This window comes from Atta cephalotes, assembly GCF_000143395.1.
Source record: "Atta cephalotes unplaced genomic scaffold scaffold00015, whole genome shotgun sequence".
NCBI lineage: Eukaryota > Metazoa > Arthropoda > Insecta > Hymenoptera > Formicidae > Atta > Atta cephalotes.
This window is the reverse complement of record NW_012130079.1, coordinates 2,725,735-2,742,798: the sequence shown is the minus strand read 5'-3', so window position 1 is coordinate 2,742,798 and position 17,064 is coordinate 2,725,735. Positions and strand designations below refer to the sequence as shown.

The 17,064-nt window shown below is 34.7% G+C and overlaps 2 protein-coding genes across 3 annotated transcripts; both read left to right on the top strand.

The window, feature by feature from the left end:
* The first annotated feature begins 1,390 nt into the window (after positions 1-1,390).
* Positions 1,391-4,872, top strand: LOC105618024 (gonadotropin-releasing hormone II receptor). Of its 2 annotated transcripts, XM_012199563.1 has the most exons (8): positions 1,418-1,666; positions 1,778-1,926; positions 2,460-2,565; positions 2,641-2,848; positions 3,261-3,384; positions 3,689-3,821; positions 4,299-4,464; positions 4,760-4,872. In XM_012199563.1, exons 1-8 carry the CDS (start codon positions 1,418-1,420, stop codon positions 4,870-4,872), a joined length of 1,248 nt encoding a protein of 415 aa, XP_012054953.1. The 2 variants fall into 2 exon arrangements, with proteins under 2 accessions (XP_012054954.1, XP_012054953.1); XM_012199564.1 differs by lacking the exon at positions 4,299-4,464 and having other exon boundaries at positions 1,391-1,666; positions 4,760-4,837.
* A 2,965-nt stretch (positions 4,873-7,837) lies between these two features.
* On the top strand, positions 7,838-16,667 carry LOC105618023 (cartilage oligomeric matrix protein). The gene is made up of 16 exons (XM_012199562.1): positions 7,838-7,913; positions 8,349-8,519; positions 8,603-8,835; positions 9,857-10,349; positions 10,470-10,661; positions 10,727-10,812; positions 11,067-11,130; positions 11,973-12,186; positions 12,455-12,583; positions 12,903-13,179; positions 13,333-13,485; positions 13,735-14,107; positions 14,385-14,741; positions 15,236-15,463; positions 15,817-16,326; positions 16,543-16,667. The coding sequence occupies exons 1-16, from the start codon at positions 7,838-7,840 to the stop codon at positions 16,665-16,667; spliced, it is 3,681 nt and encodes a 1,226-aa protein (XP_012054952.1).
* Positions 16,668-17,064: the final 397 nt, after the last annotated feature.

Sequence of the window (17,064 nt, the reverse complement as noted above, 5' to 3'; positions counted from 1 at the left end):
TTAATATCAAAACTGCAGCAATGCAATAAGATATATGAGTTGCTTTCTTTCTAATATCTTTCTTTTATTTTATCTCATTTTTTCTTCTTAATGAACAACCAAGTGCGATTTTGACCAGTTCTCAAAGAATATAACAGTTCGTAAACAGTTACCAAAAATAGTAGACTAATGCCCGTTTCAATCAATGTAGATTAATTTTAATCTCGGTTCAACTTACTTTTCAATCTTTTTTATTTCTTAGAATTAGAAAAAAATAAAGAGTTAATCCAAGCAGAGCAACAAGTCATGATAACGTGAAAATAAATCGAAAATGATTGAAAAATAACTTTTAATCGTTTTGGAGTTATTTTGACATCATAATGACTTATTGTTCTGCTTGGATAATTAGATCAAGATTAAAATTAAACTACATTGGTAGAAACAAGCATTCGAGCCTGGGCTTCAACACCTACGTCGCTCGGACCTGCGCCGAAGCTTCTGTATGTCAACAAGAACTCGAGAAGTAAAACGAATCAGTATTATAACACACCCCGCACAATGAGGGTTCGTTATCACTAGCACACAGGGGCGACACAATTACAAGTAGATCGCGATCGACGAATGTCGCTTCGAAATATATTATTTTGCACTCGGCACGCTCTCTTCGGCTGATTTACAATGTAATTCAGGATTTATGCGATCATTCAACCCGAAGCTCTGCAACGTGAAGGCGATTCCATCCCTTTTCTCGTAAGACACAAAACAATATAAACACCTCATAAAAAACATATTCTGTCTGAAAACTATTTTATATTTTCTTTTTTTAAATATCTCTTCACATATAAATATTTTTTTAGAAATAATAGGAAATTAATTTGAGAAGCTAAGTGATTTTTACAGCAAAATCATTTTGCGTTTTGCATTTAATATAGTAGATAAATAAAAAATAAAAGTTTAAAAGATCTTTTTTTTATGTTTTAATCTCATTTTTTTTCTTCAATCGCGATTAGTTATCCAAGCTTTGAATCGCAGATCACTTTGTAATGCAATTCTTTGATGTTATCTATGTATTACATTTAAAGACCAAATCACTAAATACAAACAAATACGATCTGGCAAACGTTCGTCATGATACGTGTATCTGTTTGAATAATTACGTATTATTTCATTCTCTTTAGATATATATATTATTCGGATTTTATTTCCCAAACTTTCCAAGCTAAAAGTGTGAGCATGAAATCTCGAATTCACATCACCACAACGAATCGTATCCTCTAACATTTCTTTTTATTATTCTATAAACTTTCAGATAAGGAAAAACTTTTGAAGTAATTCCGCAATTAAAATCCGCAAATCGAGAAAATATATGATTGCGAAAGATATATCTTTAACAAGATCGTGACAGTTTCAGATGATTGACAATTTAATCTTCAATGATATGGGGAACGTAATGCAATTAGATGAGGCCGAGGACGAAGAGAGCTTCAAGTGCAATGGCACTATTCACGCTGAACTGCCAATCGAATTGCGTTTCAATGACGGCCACTTGGTGACGATCATCACTTATAGCATCCTAATGGTGATATCGGCCATTGGAAATATTTCCGTGCTGACCATAATAAAAAAACGAAAGTCCAAATCCCGGATACAGAATCTCGTAATGCACTTGTCGATCGCTGATCTCTTTGTAAGTATAACGCTGCGAGCGCAAATAACTTGCGATAAAGTAATCATACCGTTCGCGATTTGCGCTTCAATGTAACAAACATGAGATATGTTGCATCTTGTCATTGTCCAGGTGACATTCCTGATGATGCCATTCGAAATCGGATGGGCGAGCACGGTATCCTGGGAAGCAGGAGACGCGATGTGTCGCATAATGGCTTTCTTCAGGACATTCGGCCTGTATCTTTCATCCTTTGTAATAATCTGCATAAGTATAGACAGGTCAGCACAACAATAACCATAAATCGCGTTTATTCTGCGACACTTTTAGTACGCACTGGATATTAAAGCCTAAAAGTTGTACACTGATTTAATCTAATTATAAAAATAAAATGTAAATATTTCGAATTATAAAACATATATTTTATTTAATAGTACAACAAAATATGTTGAAGATTTCACAGTTTAACTCGTTTTTATATTTGTCAAAACACATCTTTAATCGGCAATTATGTACAATGCAATAGTAATATAGGTTTAATATATATGCACTAATGAGCACTGATTGTGAGTGCATCCAATTAAATTCATTATTAGTTCCAATCCATTGAACGTTGTATCCCATACAGCAGAATGTCCAAATTACATCAGTATCATTAATATATAACAATAAAAACAATTTAATAACGCAATGTCAATAGGATATCTATGATATATTCGGGATATTTCTGCCGCGGAATACGTTAACACGATTTGCGGTATTTAGAATAATCGCACGTTTTGGATAAGACTACACATGTAACTTCATCTTCTAGATATTACGCCGTGATGCGACCTCTCCAAATATTAGATGTTCACAGGAGAGGGAAGATATTGCTGATGCTTGCGTGGATTGGCTCTATACTTTGTTCCATGCCACAGGTACATTAATTTTTATTCAAATTGCATAAAATGCCACTTCGCTTCATGATTAGCGCTAAATTTCGTTTCTTGTAGATGTTGGTGTTCCATCTTGAGACGCATCCAAATTACACTTGTTATACGCAATGTATAACGTTCAATATCTTCCCATCGTACGTGCACGAAGTTTTCTACAGTTTGTTCGGTATGGTAGTGATGTATTGGTGTCCCCTTATTGTAATATTCTATACTTACACCAGTATTTTCATGGAGATCTGCCGTAGATCCAGGGAGAGAAGTGAAGGTATGGTTGAATGTAATTTATCGCGCTATAAGAATTATTCATATTGCACGCTCAAAATTATTTGAAGCACGTGCACTAAAAAAGAATCTAGTTATTTAAGTAATAGTTATTTAATGTTAAATGAAATAAATTCACTCGAATGTTCGGCTAATGTAATAAAAAATTAACTAATTTTACTTGTCTAAATATTTAATAATTATCATCATAGATTGATTACTATTATTATGTTTGATAATATTCTAAATATTGCACACACCAATTCGCTAAACAAAATACATTTTGCTATTACCAAACTTTTTCTCGTATTTGTATTTCTGATTTATTTAACAAATACAAATTTAATAAGAGATACTATCTAATACGTATAGTAATAAATAAATGATGCGGTATACTAAACAGGTATTCTTTGTAGATAGAATACGTCGCTCCTCATGCAGTTTTCTAAGCCGAGCGCGAGTACGCACTTTAAAAATGACGATAACCATTATCGCTGTCTTCATTATCTGTTGGAGTCCTTACTATGTGATGAGCGTTTGGTGAGTCTATGATTACTCTTAATTTCTAAAATTTTTCTCGTCAACTCGTTTCGTCAAAAAATCAATCGCGATATATAATAATAACATACGCATTTCAAAAAGTTGACAGTATCGCCAGATTATGTAAATAATAGTATATAAAAAAGATCAATGATTGATGTACATAATGTACGACTTTGACGTGACTGACGTTCACGGCTATAGATACGCAAATTCTATCTTACAAAAAGGAAAATAACATCTCCTATATTAAAAATCTCGCTATTAAATTCTGTGATCTTTATCGGCAAACGCGTGCAAACAGGTATTGGATTGATCGATCATCAGCCCTCAAAGTCGACGAACGTATTCAGAGAGCCCTTTTCTTCTTCGCGTGCACCAACTCTAGCATGAATCCCATCATCTACGGTATCTTCAATATTCGTCAAAGAAATAAAGTAAGTATTATCTATCTCGAACGTTATGACGCTGTAAATTTTATTCAATTCAATGAAGCTTTTAGTCTGAGACATCATTAACTTCAATGACATCTCATATAAAATCATAAATTATTTTATCGACAAAGTTTTGCATTAAAAAATTTAAATTGACATGCACATATAACGATCTTACAGCCATTAAATCAAATTCATTTTAAGCATCATTTTAAGCGTGAAATAGAATTTGATTCAGGACGAATTCGTGTAATTGTCACATCAATTCGCGCTCTACATGTTGTTAATGCTACGTTTATCCATACAATTGCAAGAGATATTTTAACATCTTATGAAGACAAAAGTAAATCTATACCGCATTAAAAAAGAAGCATATTTCCATGGCTCTTGTTTGCTAAAAATTGAAAAGTTACATTAACACTTTCATTTTTTTCTACTCATACATTCAAGTTAACAGTTGGTTGTTGCCTGTATTTCTAGACACAGCTTCAGTCCCATCCTCTTCTGAAGCTCGTCAACACAACTGTGGAACTTCCTGTTGTCGCATACGCCAGAGATTCCATTTTCACCATTTTCGTAATAACATTGCCGATTTTTTTTAACCCTCCAACTTCATATAACAGACGTTCATCGCATGATCGTAATGGTAATTTGTTATCTCGATAATTAGATATTTTTCTCTACTAATTGATAAGTAAATCCCCCCCCCCCCCTGACTTCACATCTTGCATGTTTCCATGCGATTAATAGAAGAGTAATTACACATCGATATTTTCTTGAAGAAATGAAGAAAACTCTATTATATGATAACCGCAATTACAAAAAACAACATTGAATGTTCAACGTTTAAGAAAAACATTCAAGCTTCAAGACAGACGATTAAACGAGATTTAAGACTTCGGCAGTTCCAAGTTCCACGAAAATTTCTATTTTCGTTCTAGGCGCCGATGCGTACAGCCACCATCGAGACCCGGGTCACGCCGCTGTCCCTATCCATCAAACTTCTCGATTGTCAATGAATGCGATGTTCATCGGCTCGAATAGATGCGTTTAAATCAACGATGTTAGCTTAAATATCTGCGTTCTTTTATGAAAATAAGTTTCAGCAGTAGTGCTGTCAAATGCTGCAAACTGCATCTTACATGACGGTGCATTCACGTGCAGATATTGTCCGGAAACTATCGTGTACGCAGAGCTGTTCAAAAGTTCTCATCTTACTCTAGATGTATGATGAGATTAGGCGAGATGTGAAAGCGACTGTGATCGATCAAATTAAATCGCGATGGAAGAAGAAGATCCTCTGACGAAGTTGAAGAAACGCGACGAAAAAACAGAGATTTTCCTAAGTGAACTATGTATTCATTTGTTTCTAGATGTATTTATTTTCAAGTTAGATAAGAACTTTTAAAAGAAGATTCTAGACTAAGTTTTTATATGTATTTGTTTCGATATAAGCAAACGTTGCAAATGCAACCATGAATGCTTCTTCGAGTATGTGTTCTTTCTTTTTTTTTATGTATGTATATACTTTCGCGACACAAGGTTGTGCAAACAAGTTACGTAAGCTATTTATATACCGTTTATGTTCCGTATATTTTTATAAGAAGGAAAAAGATATCGAACAAAATGTGTGTGTTTGCATCGCGCAATCCTGTTTCATTACTTAAAAACTTTTAAAGGATAAGCACTCAATCTATTGTGTTTCTGTCTATATTTTCCATAAATAAAAAAAGGAAAATTGTAATTTGTGACACGCGTGTAATATTCAGATTATTATTCCTGCGTGATCGGGTAACGTAATATGATACACGTAATGATGTATTTCGGTCTATAACAGGTAAGGGAGTCAGCGTCTCTTTCCCGGAATCTGCAGATGCATCTCTGTAACGTTCGTCAGCTTAATTTAAATTGAGTTAAATCTGCGTGACTTCGTACTGACTTCGAAGTCTGACTCTATATAACAGGCTAGTTATATACATTAGACTCAACCCGCACATCTGTAATGTCGGTCAATTAGGATGGAAAATTGATCGCATTGTACAGTGCGGCCACGCTAAGTCTCGGTCAGCATCCAATACGGTTGAAACGTAGATAATGACGAAGACGAAATGACGGCAGAGACCGAAGCGATCCCTTTCGTTCCGCGTGTTCGCTACGGCACGTGTATCACGTGAACGAAAAATGGCATGACGTGTTGAAATCGATTAAGAGCAATAATCTTCCGCCCATAAATTTTCAAATTCCTTTGGTAGTACAACAAATCAATCTATTTGTAAATTAGAAACATCACCAATCAGTCAAATATGACAAAATATCGAATGAAAAATGAAAAAGTATTAAAAGAAATACATAGAAATTTATAATAAATCAAAAAAATATATCAAATTAAGAGAAAATTAAAATGACTTTATTTTGTTGTCATGAACAGTCAAAATGATAACTTTTTACAAAATTTGTTGTTAAGGATTATTTTTATCCTTAACAACAAATGTTGACTTTTGTATGTTCTTTGAAAATTTGTATAAGTCATAAATATCTAATTTGCAAAATATTCATGTATTTAACGTTGTTAGAGTTAAGGATGTTGCTTATGCACTCACTATTTTTTATCTTCGAATTCGAAGATTAAATTTGAATGAAAGATTGGCAAATTTTTTTGGAGACACCGTGTATATCACCATGGAGGAAACTAGGCTGCAACGTGTCTACGGTTTGAAACTGGTGTGGATGTGTAGGTGGGACCACTTCCCACGTGTAACTGGCACACCAGCGATATTGTTACATACATGTTGCAAGGTCCGTCGCATCGAAAAGACCTAAACTCCTGTCACAGAAACTCTCTCCGAGAGTTGGAGTAGTTTTTTTTAGCTATAAAAAAAGGTTAATATATCAATAAGAAGAAATTACGAATGCAGAAAGCTGGCTACCTTCCTACAGAATTTCCTTATAGTGACTTGTCTATAAATATTGCGATGTGATGATAGGTTTTACAGGTACAGGTGCATTCCAAAAAAAAGCACACAATGCTAATGTGCGAATGAGTATTGCATATTAATCGATTTCGCCGAGAAATTCCTCGTGTCACCGTAGAAGGAAGCGTTTAATTTATATTAGCGCCGGCTCTGACACACCTTTCCGCTATGATTATTTCATATCGTTAAAAACACCTTGTGGGCGGATGCATACAATAATGTCGGAGTAACGTATTGACGATACCATTAATCATTCAGCCAGATCATACGGCAATAATATTGCTTACTCCACTGTCCATTTTGAATTGCAGAATTGATTTAATAAAAATTAAAATGCATCCAATAATGTAATAAAATGTAAATTTCACAAAAAATGAATATATACATTTAAATAAATAATATTTTTGAGATAAAATCTTCACAAATAAATTAATGTAAATTTCACAAAAAATGAATATATACATTTAAATAAATAATATTTTTGAGATAAAATCTTCACAAATAAATTAATTTTTCCAACCGTTCTTTGTCCAATTTAAATATAAATTATATTCGAACGTAAAGATTTTTATTTGCAATTTTTATTTCATTATTCTCTTTTTATTGTCTGTGTGTTTACAAGATTAATTTTAAATCTCAAACAGCCTGTCGCTCTTCTATCGTTTTTCTTTTAGAAATGCAATTACAATTTGCAGTCTTTTTAAAATAATAAAATGATTATAATCTTAATTTATCTTAATTCATCAGTGTTTTCTCTACTCGTTACGTATCAGATGCAAGTAGTAAGTACAAAATCTCGTTTGTAAAGCCGTATTCGTGGGCGACGTATAAAGTCGCGGACAGTCCGTATCCGCGCTTCAGTCGGCGGCCGTGTCTTCTGCATCCGCGCGCGTGCCGTCGTATCCGTCAGAATTTATTGCATCACGATTCCAAGACGAGAGAGTGGCACTGAGGGGATTGCAGGAAATTTGGGTTGCATTTTTTAATTTTTGGAAATCCACGATCGATACCGAATACTCGCGCAAAGTGTATCGGGGTCGCATCAGTATGCGGGTCCCGATTTTGTTGATTCTTGGGCTGTTGGTTATCTACGCCGTCGATGGTAACATCATACCTAACGAAGGTAAAGGTTTTGATTATAAGGAAAGTGACAAATGTTTATGAGGGATAATTCCATATTGACGAATTAGCAATGATCATGTTAACTCCGATTCGCGTTTCCCTCTTGCGAAAATAAAATATTTCTTCCGTTACTTTCTTCTTCGCCTTTCTTAGACTATAATGTTGAAGACCATTCGCGGCGCGATGCGACAAGAAACCCGGTAGTAACGTGAGATCGGTGATACGTGAGACGTCTTCACGGTTAAGTGCATTGATCAACTCTTGGTCACTCAACTCTTGTATTCTTTCGCAGAATTCTTTATATTATATCTTTAAATGTATATTAAACAGAATAAATAAAATACAATTTTTAATTAACAATTAAGCTTTTTATTATATAAATGCAGAATTATTTTTAATTACTCTATCTTTTTTGTATTCTGCCGTTTTACAACAGCTCTAACTACAAGCCTGCAGGATGCTTGGTTCGATGATGAATTCGTTATCGCAATATCTAACTTTAAGGATAAGAGAAGATCTTCCAGTAGCCCAGTGGAGACTCTATTATCTGTGAAATATCTGGGAAAAACAAAATTAGTGCTCATAAGCGATCGACAAACAAAACGCGGTGAGCCAAGATTTGCCTGAATCACGATCTTTTAAATTTCTGCGTTATCATTATTTTAATTTATTTAATGTTTGTCGTTTCAGTTATACTTGAGAGTCTCGATGATACGGGTCGACGAAGCACATCACATGTGAAAGTGGACAGCCTCTCAGTGAACACTCCTCCGAAGAGTCTGATTTTACTGGTGCATCAGGCGCAGCCTAATCCTCGCGTGGATGTGTACATCGATTGTAATTACGAGGGTTCTATACCGTTCAAGATAACTTTCCGCCACATATCTGCGAAAATGGACCCACTAGAAGGATACGTGGAAGTAGTAAGTTTTTATCTTTCACAAAATATTTTTCATAAAGTTTTTAATTTAGATAAATCTTGAATATATATTATCACATATGTTAGTTAAGACAATTCACGCTTCTTTTATGCTTGCCGAGGAATTAAAAATACAAAAAAAACGTTAATACATTATCCGAAGTTGCTTTTTAAATAAAAAAAAAATTCCCGCTTGTTTTCGTATACTTAAGTTTGTCTGATATTATTTTTTAATTGCTGTCGCTTTCTTCATTCACGATCGTATAGCAGTTTCTTATTATTCTTTTACGTGTTATTTGTGACGTCCATAAACGTGGGACGACGTCTTTCCAAATATGGTTGACAAGACCTAAGCTAGTTGCTTCTGTTACATGCACCTGGTTGGCTTACCCAACTCAGGCACAACGATCCCTGACTACTCGGATGAATTGAATTCGTTTCAATGAATTATTCGCGCCTATTTCTGCCACTAGTGATATTACATTCTGACTTTATGCAATTATAACTCTACGATTATTTTCAATTCTCGATTCAATTCTTTGAATGTCTTTTACTACTAAAATCAAAATGATTCTTTGAATTGCCATATTGATTTTGATAGAAATTTTAAATAGTATTTAAAATATTGTTAATTTTTCTCTTAATAATTATAATTTTCTTGATATATTACAATTGAACTCTATTTATTCAAACATCGGGGAAACAGTTTCGATAACCGATGATTTAGATAACGGGGATCTACTAACTCTCTGCCAATTTACTAGTTCCAATAATAGAAGCTGACGTTCAGAAAATTGAAATCGAGCATATCGGGCTCCTATTACTACAACTATACGACGCCGTAGTTCAGATAATAGGAACTCAACTACGAGTTCAGATTTGGACTTAAGCAAACTTGCTTGTGTAGATACTGTAAATAAACGGAATTCTATTGTATTATCTACTTCACTAATTCGTTTAATTAAAATTTATTTGATTAACAGCAATATTTATTCATTTATAAACATGTTATAAAATTCTTTTAGTTCAAAGAACGAAAATGGCGAACAAAAGTGTATCAGGCTGCAACCATCACTGATGTGCTGAGGAAAGAGCAATGTCCTGACAACCTATCTGAAATGAAGCAACCCTCAGTATTCGAAATCGATACGCCGAAGACACAACCTATGGATTCTGAGGAAGACTATCAAAATAAATCTATCGATCGACTTGACGAAACAAGTGATGAAATTAATGGATGGGAATCGAATAATAAGGGTCAATGGTCTTCCAGTAACTCAAAGTTTTCCTGGGATCATAAGAAATCTTCCAATAAGAAACATCAAGGTCATTCGAGTGATAGCAATCGACCTACGAAAAAAGATTACTCGGGACATCCAAAAGGCAAAAGCAAACCCGATTCATACGACTCTTCCGATCCGTTTTCTTCATCTGGTGAAACGGACAATCTTGACTATCCACATGGATTTCGTCCTTCACAACCTCCGATATCTCGCCCTAAAAAACATGCTAAATCTGGTAAATTCAAACAATCAGGTTCGAAGCTCGATAAATCGGATCCGTACGGTTATGGCAAACAATCTGGATTATATGAATCAAGATCATATAATTTTAACACAAATCCTCCCTTAATATCAAACGAGTCTGTTGGGTCACCTGTTAGGTCCGAATCTTTCAACAATCCTAAACGACCTGGCCGAAGTCCGTATCCCGGTAGTTTGGGTCAGAATGCGTACCCTTATCCAACAGACATACCTAATTCAGATGAATCATCCGGCAAAAGAGTACCCAGGAGAGGCGACATCGGAATCCAAAGTCTGGATGAGAAAGGTAGGTGAGATAAACGGATATTAAATTAAGTCAATTAATGTGTTCTCACGGGAAGTGTTTTCCAGTCTGCCAGACCGATGATCAAATCGTGAAAACCTTGAACGAATTAATCAACGCTACCAGGAAACTCGGGAGGGAGTTGGAACTAAATGTAAGTTAAGCGATCAAGTAATAAAGCAATTCTTTCATTATGTATGAATTAATATCCTTGAATCTTAAATTAATGCTTTCATAATAATTTCAAATTAAAATAAACATAAAAATTTGTAAATTCTTATATTTCATTTTTTAATTTATAAATTACATAAAGTTTAATTATTAAAACATTTTGACAAAAAAATCGCTATTATTCAATTATAAAAAAAATGTGTGCAATTTTTGAAAGATTTACATTTCGTTTTATAGAGGATGGAAACCCAACATCTTCGCCATTTGATTGAAAATTGTTCGGCGTGTCGTATACCCCCCGGTGAGTGACGTTCCGTCGTATTGAAAGGACACGTGCTCGAAAATAATAAGTTCTTTTAATTTAAAAGTTAGTCAAAACTGCATCGTAATGCCACAGTTGAATGAATCTAATTAATTTATCTCACGCGCGTCGTCCTTCACACCCTCGAAGGGTTAATCTGTACATGACAGTTGTTAGCGGAGACTATCTATTTATATGGAACGAGTTTGTATTAAGCAATCTTTCAACGCAATAAATGCCTGTTGTTAGAAAAATTCAACTTTGTTGTGACTCTTATATTCTTGCGTTGCGCAATCTCTTTCAATATGTGGGCAGCTAGCGGAAGCTTTCATTTAATCATTTAAAATGCGATCTTTTTGCAAAGATCAAACGTCGTTAATATTTCCGAGTTAATTGTTCTTCAATTACAAATTTACAATTTATATAAAAAAAATATAAAGATCCTGTTGCAATGTAATCGAGACAAATTTTACTTGCTTCCTCTCGTCTCTCTTCTTCAGATAAATATTTCAATATATCAGAAAATGATTAATTCATTAAATTAAAAATTAAGATGGACGCTTGCAAATACAATAATAATGTAATGGTTATCCCATTGTTACATTGTCTTTACTCTAAGGAGATTAAGAATGCGCAGGATCCGCGACGTCGATTTTAAGTCAATCTCTTTAAGTACATCACTTGCACGTGCACGTACGACACGCTGGGTCGTTGCATAATTTTCTGGGCCCGCTCCGGGCCCGCTCGACGGTGTGCACGTATGGCGCGTATGGAAGACCGGCTGTCGAAAATTCCCCGAAAATTGGCAATTCACTCGTCATTCGAGCCCGGTAATTCCGTAGTGCCAACACCGCCGCCATCCACGTGCGATCATAACTCTCCGTGCTATCCCGGCGTCGATTGCCGTAACACACCGAGCGGACCCCAGTGCGGCCCCTGTCTACGTGGTTACTCCGGAAACGGACGGGTCTGCGTCAAAATCAGTCCCATCACCTGCCTCCAACGGCCATGCTTCTTGGGAGTGCGGTGTTACGATGATAACGATTATGGCTACAGGCAAGAAAAACATCACTAAGTCTCTAACAATCATTTAAATCTGTAATGGAATAAGATAAAAGTATAGATTAACTTTAATCTCTATTTGTAATTTACTGTTTATCCTTTTCTAATTGTAGAATTAGAATTAAAAAAAGATAAAAAATAAGTTGAATCAAGATTAAACTTAATCTGTGTAGTAGAAATGGACATAAGACAAATTAAAGATGATAACAAATAGAATGTTTCACGAGAATCTTTGTCGTAATTTAAATATAATTCTGTTCAGGTGCGACAGATGTCCAAACGGATACATCGGCGATGGCGAAAGATGCGACAGGATAAGAAACCCTTGCGACCGTCATCCCTGTCATCCGGAAGTTAAATGCCATCCTATTTACAGTCCACCGTATTTCAAGTAAACGTTTCACAAGCATATTTTCTTCGAATCCTATATATAATTTTTACTGAAATAAATTCTTTCTATAAAAATTATGAAAGCTTGTTTAAGAAATTTGTCTTCTCAAAATTACGCAATCAAACAAATTCGTAAAATTTAATATAAACAAATTTGATATAAAATGATATAAAAATTTTCACGTCTGCTTACTAGTTAGCTTAATTATTTTTCATGTTTTATATATTGTACGTTCTATATTTTTTCGAATCAAATAGAATGTGGTGGAATATACGTATCCTGTGCTTTATGGTTCTTGTCAATCTCATATGTGATGTAGATGCGGCTCATGTCCACCGGGATATGTGGGTAACGGCACGGTGTGTCTCGATGCGAATGAATGCGAGCTGGCACGACCCTGTCACCCCGGAGTACGGTGCATGAATCTCCATCCTGGATACAGATGCGACCGTTGCCCGACAGGTTACACGGGGCCGATGACGGAAGGCGTCGGTGTCGAAATGGCCAGGACGCGAAAACAAATCTGCCAGGACATAAACGAGTGCGAGACCAACAACGGCGGATGCGATCCCTATTCGGAGTGTATTAACACGGAGGTGAGATGTTTATTCAGCAAACAAGTTAGCATTATTTGTTGTCATTTTGATGTTAAAATGACGATAAATAAAGTCGGTTTATTTGCTGGATGTTTAATAAATTAAAATCCATTTTGTTCTATGTTTCAAATATATTACTTTCTGTTCCTGAAGGGATCCTTCAGATGTGGTCCGTGCAGAAGTGGTTACGTTGGAAATCGAACGACAGGATGTCATGTTCAGAAAGGTGTCTGCCCAGGTTTGATAACAGTCTGTGATGTCAATGCCTATTGCATCGCCATGTATGCCAACGAATTCACATGCAAGGTAAGCGTCTCTATTGTGTACTTATCATCCAACGAAAACGGAAAATATAAATAAAAATATGAGCTTACAATTAGTGGAATGAACTTGGATATTAATATTTTAAAAAATTAATAAAAAATAGAGCTGTCATCTCATCTTTGCAATTCTCTTTAAATTTTTATAATTATAATAAATTGTAACTACAATCCCTATTTTATTATCTAATTTTACTGATTAAAATTCGTCTCTTTTAATCAAAATCTTTTGTAGTGTCATGTTGGTTGGACCGGAAATGGATATTTTTGTGGTCCCGACAGCGACAACGACGGTATCCCCGATAGTAGTCTTAATTGCCACGACCGTCGTTGTTACGCTGACAATTGTAAGACGGTACCGAACAGTGGCCAGGAGGATGCCGACGGTGATGGTATCGGTAACGCTTGCGACGATGACGCTGACAATGACGGCGTATTGAATCTCACCGATAACTGTTGGCTCATTTATAATTCAAACCAGCTCGACAGCGATAACGACAAAGTCGGTGATGCCTGTGATAATTGCCCGATGAATTGGAATTTTAATCAGGAGGACATTGACGACGATGGCGAAGGTGACGCGTGTGATAACGATTTGGATAACGATGGTAAATTTTTAAAAAAGAATACAAGCAACACACACACATATACACGATTATGTGAATCTTTACAAATGTTGGTGTATAAATTAGTTTACGTACCAATTTCATGGAGGCTCATAGATATTTTTTATTACTATATTAGATTTATTCTTAAAATCTCAAATATTATTATTCTATTTTATTTTGAATTAAAAATTTTCACACATTTTTTCATCATTTTAAAAAATTACTAGTTGAAATTGTTGACAATAAATGATGTAACTAATAAAGGGATATTGTTCAGGTATACCCAATAATCAAGACAACTGTATCAACTTAAAGAATTCAAATCAGCGCGACATCGATGCGGACGGCATCGGCGATATCTGCGACAATTGTCCTAATATTAGCAATGCTGACCAAAATGATATCGACGGCGATGGCGTTGGGGATGTTTGCGATACTAATTCGGATCGCGACAGGGATGGTGTCCAGGATGACAAGGACAATTGTCCGGACGTGGCGAATCCCGGACAGAACGACGGCGATCATGACGGCATGGGCGATGAATGCGATGACGACATCGACGGAGATGGTATACCTAACAAGAGCGATAACTGTCCTTACGTCTACAATTTGGATCAGCGTGATCTTAATCCCCGTAAGTTTTAACGGGTTCCTTCATGATAAGATTTAGATTGTAATCTAATTTTTTTTCTGTAGACAGAAATATAAAATTTTATATTAAAATATTAAATCAAAATTTCCTTGATTTTAAACAGAATATTGCACAATAAAAAAATTTATTAAATCTTAATAATACATACTTCTTTGAATAGAAGTATAAATATATATTTAGTTGTAACAAATAAATAAAACATATATATATATATATATATATATATTATATATTTGATACAAAAACTATTAATTTGATTCAATTATTATTTTTTATTGAATTACTAAATGTATACATTTTGTAAATATTTATTTAGAATTATTCAATACAAATATTTATTAAAATTTAGTATTTATTTTAATGTAATGCCTTCTGTGAAACATTGTTATTATTATTATTATTAGTTGTGGAAAAGGAAATATTATCAAAACATGGAGAATAATAGTTAATAATAGATAATAATTTGTGTTTTATAGACGATGGCATTGGCGATGCATGCTGGAACGATAATGACAACGATACAGTTATTAATAGCCATGACAACTGTCCAAATAACAGTTTAGTATGGACAACGGATTTCCGTAAATACTTTACAGTCGCTCTCGATCCATACGGTACAGCGCAACAAGATCCCGTATGGAGAATTCATCATGAAGGTGCTGAGATTCAACAGCTTCTTAACAGCGATCCCGGAATCGCAATAGGTAGGTTTATATATATCTATCGTAAAGATATATGAAAAAGACATATAAAATCTTCAAATCCCTCTTCAATAAATTTCTACAATGTTCTTCAAAAAACTAAATAAGGTAATCAAAATAAATAAAAAACAAGAGAAAGTAAACAAACTATTGGGAATTCGCGCTATTAAAATTGCGATACAATATAAATTATTTATATTGTATTGTAAATTATTTATATTGTAATTATTTATATTTATATTGTAGTGCTTGAAATTCAACGAGTATAAAAGAAGATAAAATCTTAATTTTTTTCATTATTAATTAGTTCGTTTGCAATAATTATATCCTTTTCATTGATTTCTCTATCTACAAAGGACCGGACGAGCTAAGTAATGCTGACTTTGAAGGAACTTTCTACATCGATAATCACGATGACGACGACGATTTTGCGGGCTTCGTCTTTTCCTACCAGGATAATCGACATTTTTACGTTGTTTACTGGAAGAGGAATGCGCAGGTTTACTGGGAACCATCCCCATTCCGTGCTGAAGCGGAGCCTGGGTTTGTAATGAAGCTCGTTCAGTCCGACACCGGACCGGGTGAGATGCTCCGAAACAGTCTCTGGCACAAGGAAGACATCCCCAATCAGGTGAGGGTCTTGTGGAGAGAACCGGGGATCAGTTGGCAGCCAAGAGTATCATACAGATGGCATCTGTTGCACAGACCTAAGATCGGCCTGATCAGATTCTGGCTGTATCAGGGCACACAGCAGATAATCGACTCTGGGAACGTGTTCGACTCGACTCTGCAAGGTGGTAAACTGGGTGTCTACTGCTTTTCGCAGGAGATGATCATCTGGTCGGATTTACTATATAAGTGCACAGGTAATCTCGACAGCATTTTTACAAAGCGCAAATTTAATGCATCAGAGATTTAAACTCTTATTATAATTTAATTATGAAACATGACATAGTTATTCCAACAAATAAAAAAAATGACATAAATTTTTAACAGAATAATGCACAGGGAAATGTGCAAAACGTTTTAAATTCAAAATTGTTATTATGATGTTTACAAATAAGATTAACATTATTTTTCAGATACCGTGCCTCAAACTGTATGGGATCAGCTACCTGATAATTTAAAGAGAGAAGTTGAAGTGGAGATTTCTAACAAGTATCAACAACAACAAGTAATACAACGCAGAATGAATTACGATTTCTAAAACAGACTCTCGATGATTTATTTTATATACGTAACAATGGATAAAAAAAATATGTAGATTGAATTTAAATCTCTGTAATTTTAATTTTTAAATAATCGAGGAGCTATGAATGAATTATAATCTACTATAAAATAAAACGTCTATAAAATATTATAAAATAAAACTAAAAAATAATATTTTTAACGAGTTTAAATAAACTCAATTTGCATATAAGTTTAAAATTTTGTATATTACACACACACACACACACACACACACACACACACACACACACACACACACACACACACACACACGCACGCACGACACGACACTACGACTACTACTACGTACTACTACTACTACTACGTACGTACGTTACTAACTACTAACTAACTACTAACTACTACACTAACAC

What these genes read in the sequence shown, in the direction of transcription:
- LOC105618024 (XM_012199563.1), top strand. Translation starts at nt 1,418, where the DNA reads ATGGGGAACGTAATGCAATTAGATGAGGCCGAGGACGAAGAGAGCTTC. An exon ending in TACTATGTGATGAGCGTTTG is followed by an intron (nt 3,385 to 3,688) that starts GTGAGTCTATGA and finishes GCGTGCAAACAG; the next exon opens with GTATTGGATTGATCGATCAT. An exon ending in ATATTCGTCAAAGAAATAAA is followed by an intron (nt 3,822 to 4,298) that starts GTAAGTATTATC and finishes CTGTATTTCTAG; the next exon opens with ACACAGCTTCAGTCCCATCC.
- LOC105618023 (XM_012199562.1), top strand. Translation starts at nt 7,838, where the DNA reads ATGCGGGTCCCGATTTTGTTGATTCTTGGGCTGTTGGTTATCTACGCC. An exon ending in TAGAAGGATACGTGGAAGTA is followed by an intron (nt 8,836 to 9,856) that starts GTAAGTTTTTAT and finishes AAATTCTTTTAG; the next exon opens with TTCAAAGAACGAAAATGGCG. An exon ending in GGAGGGAGTTGGAACTAAAT is followed by an intron (nt 10,813 to 11,066) that starts GTAAGTTAAGCG and finishes TTCGTTTTATAG; the next exon opens with AGGATGGAAACCCAACATCT.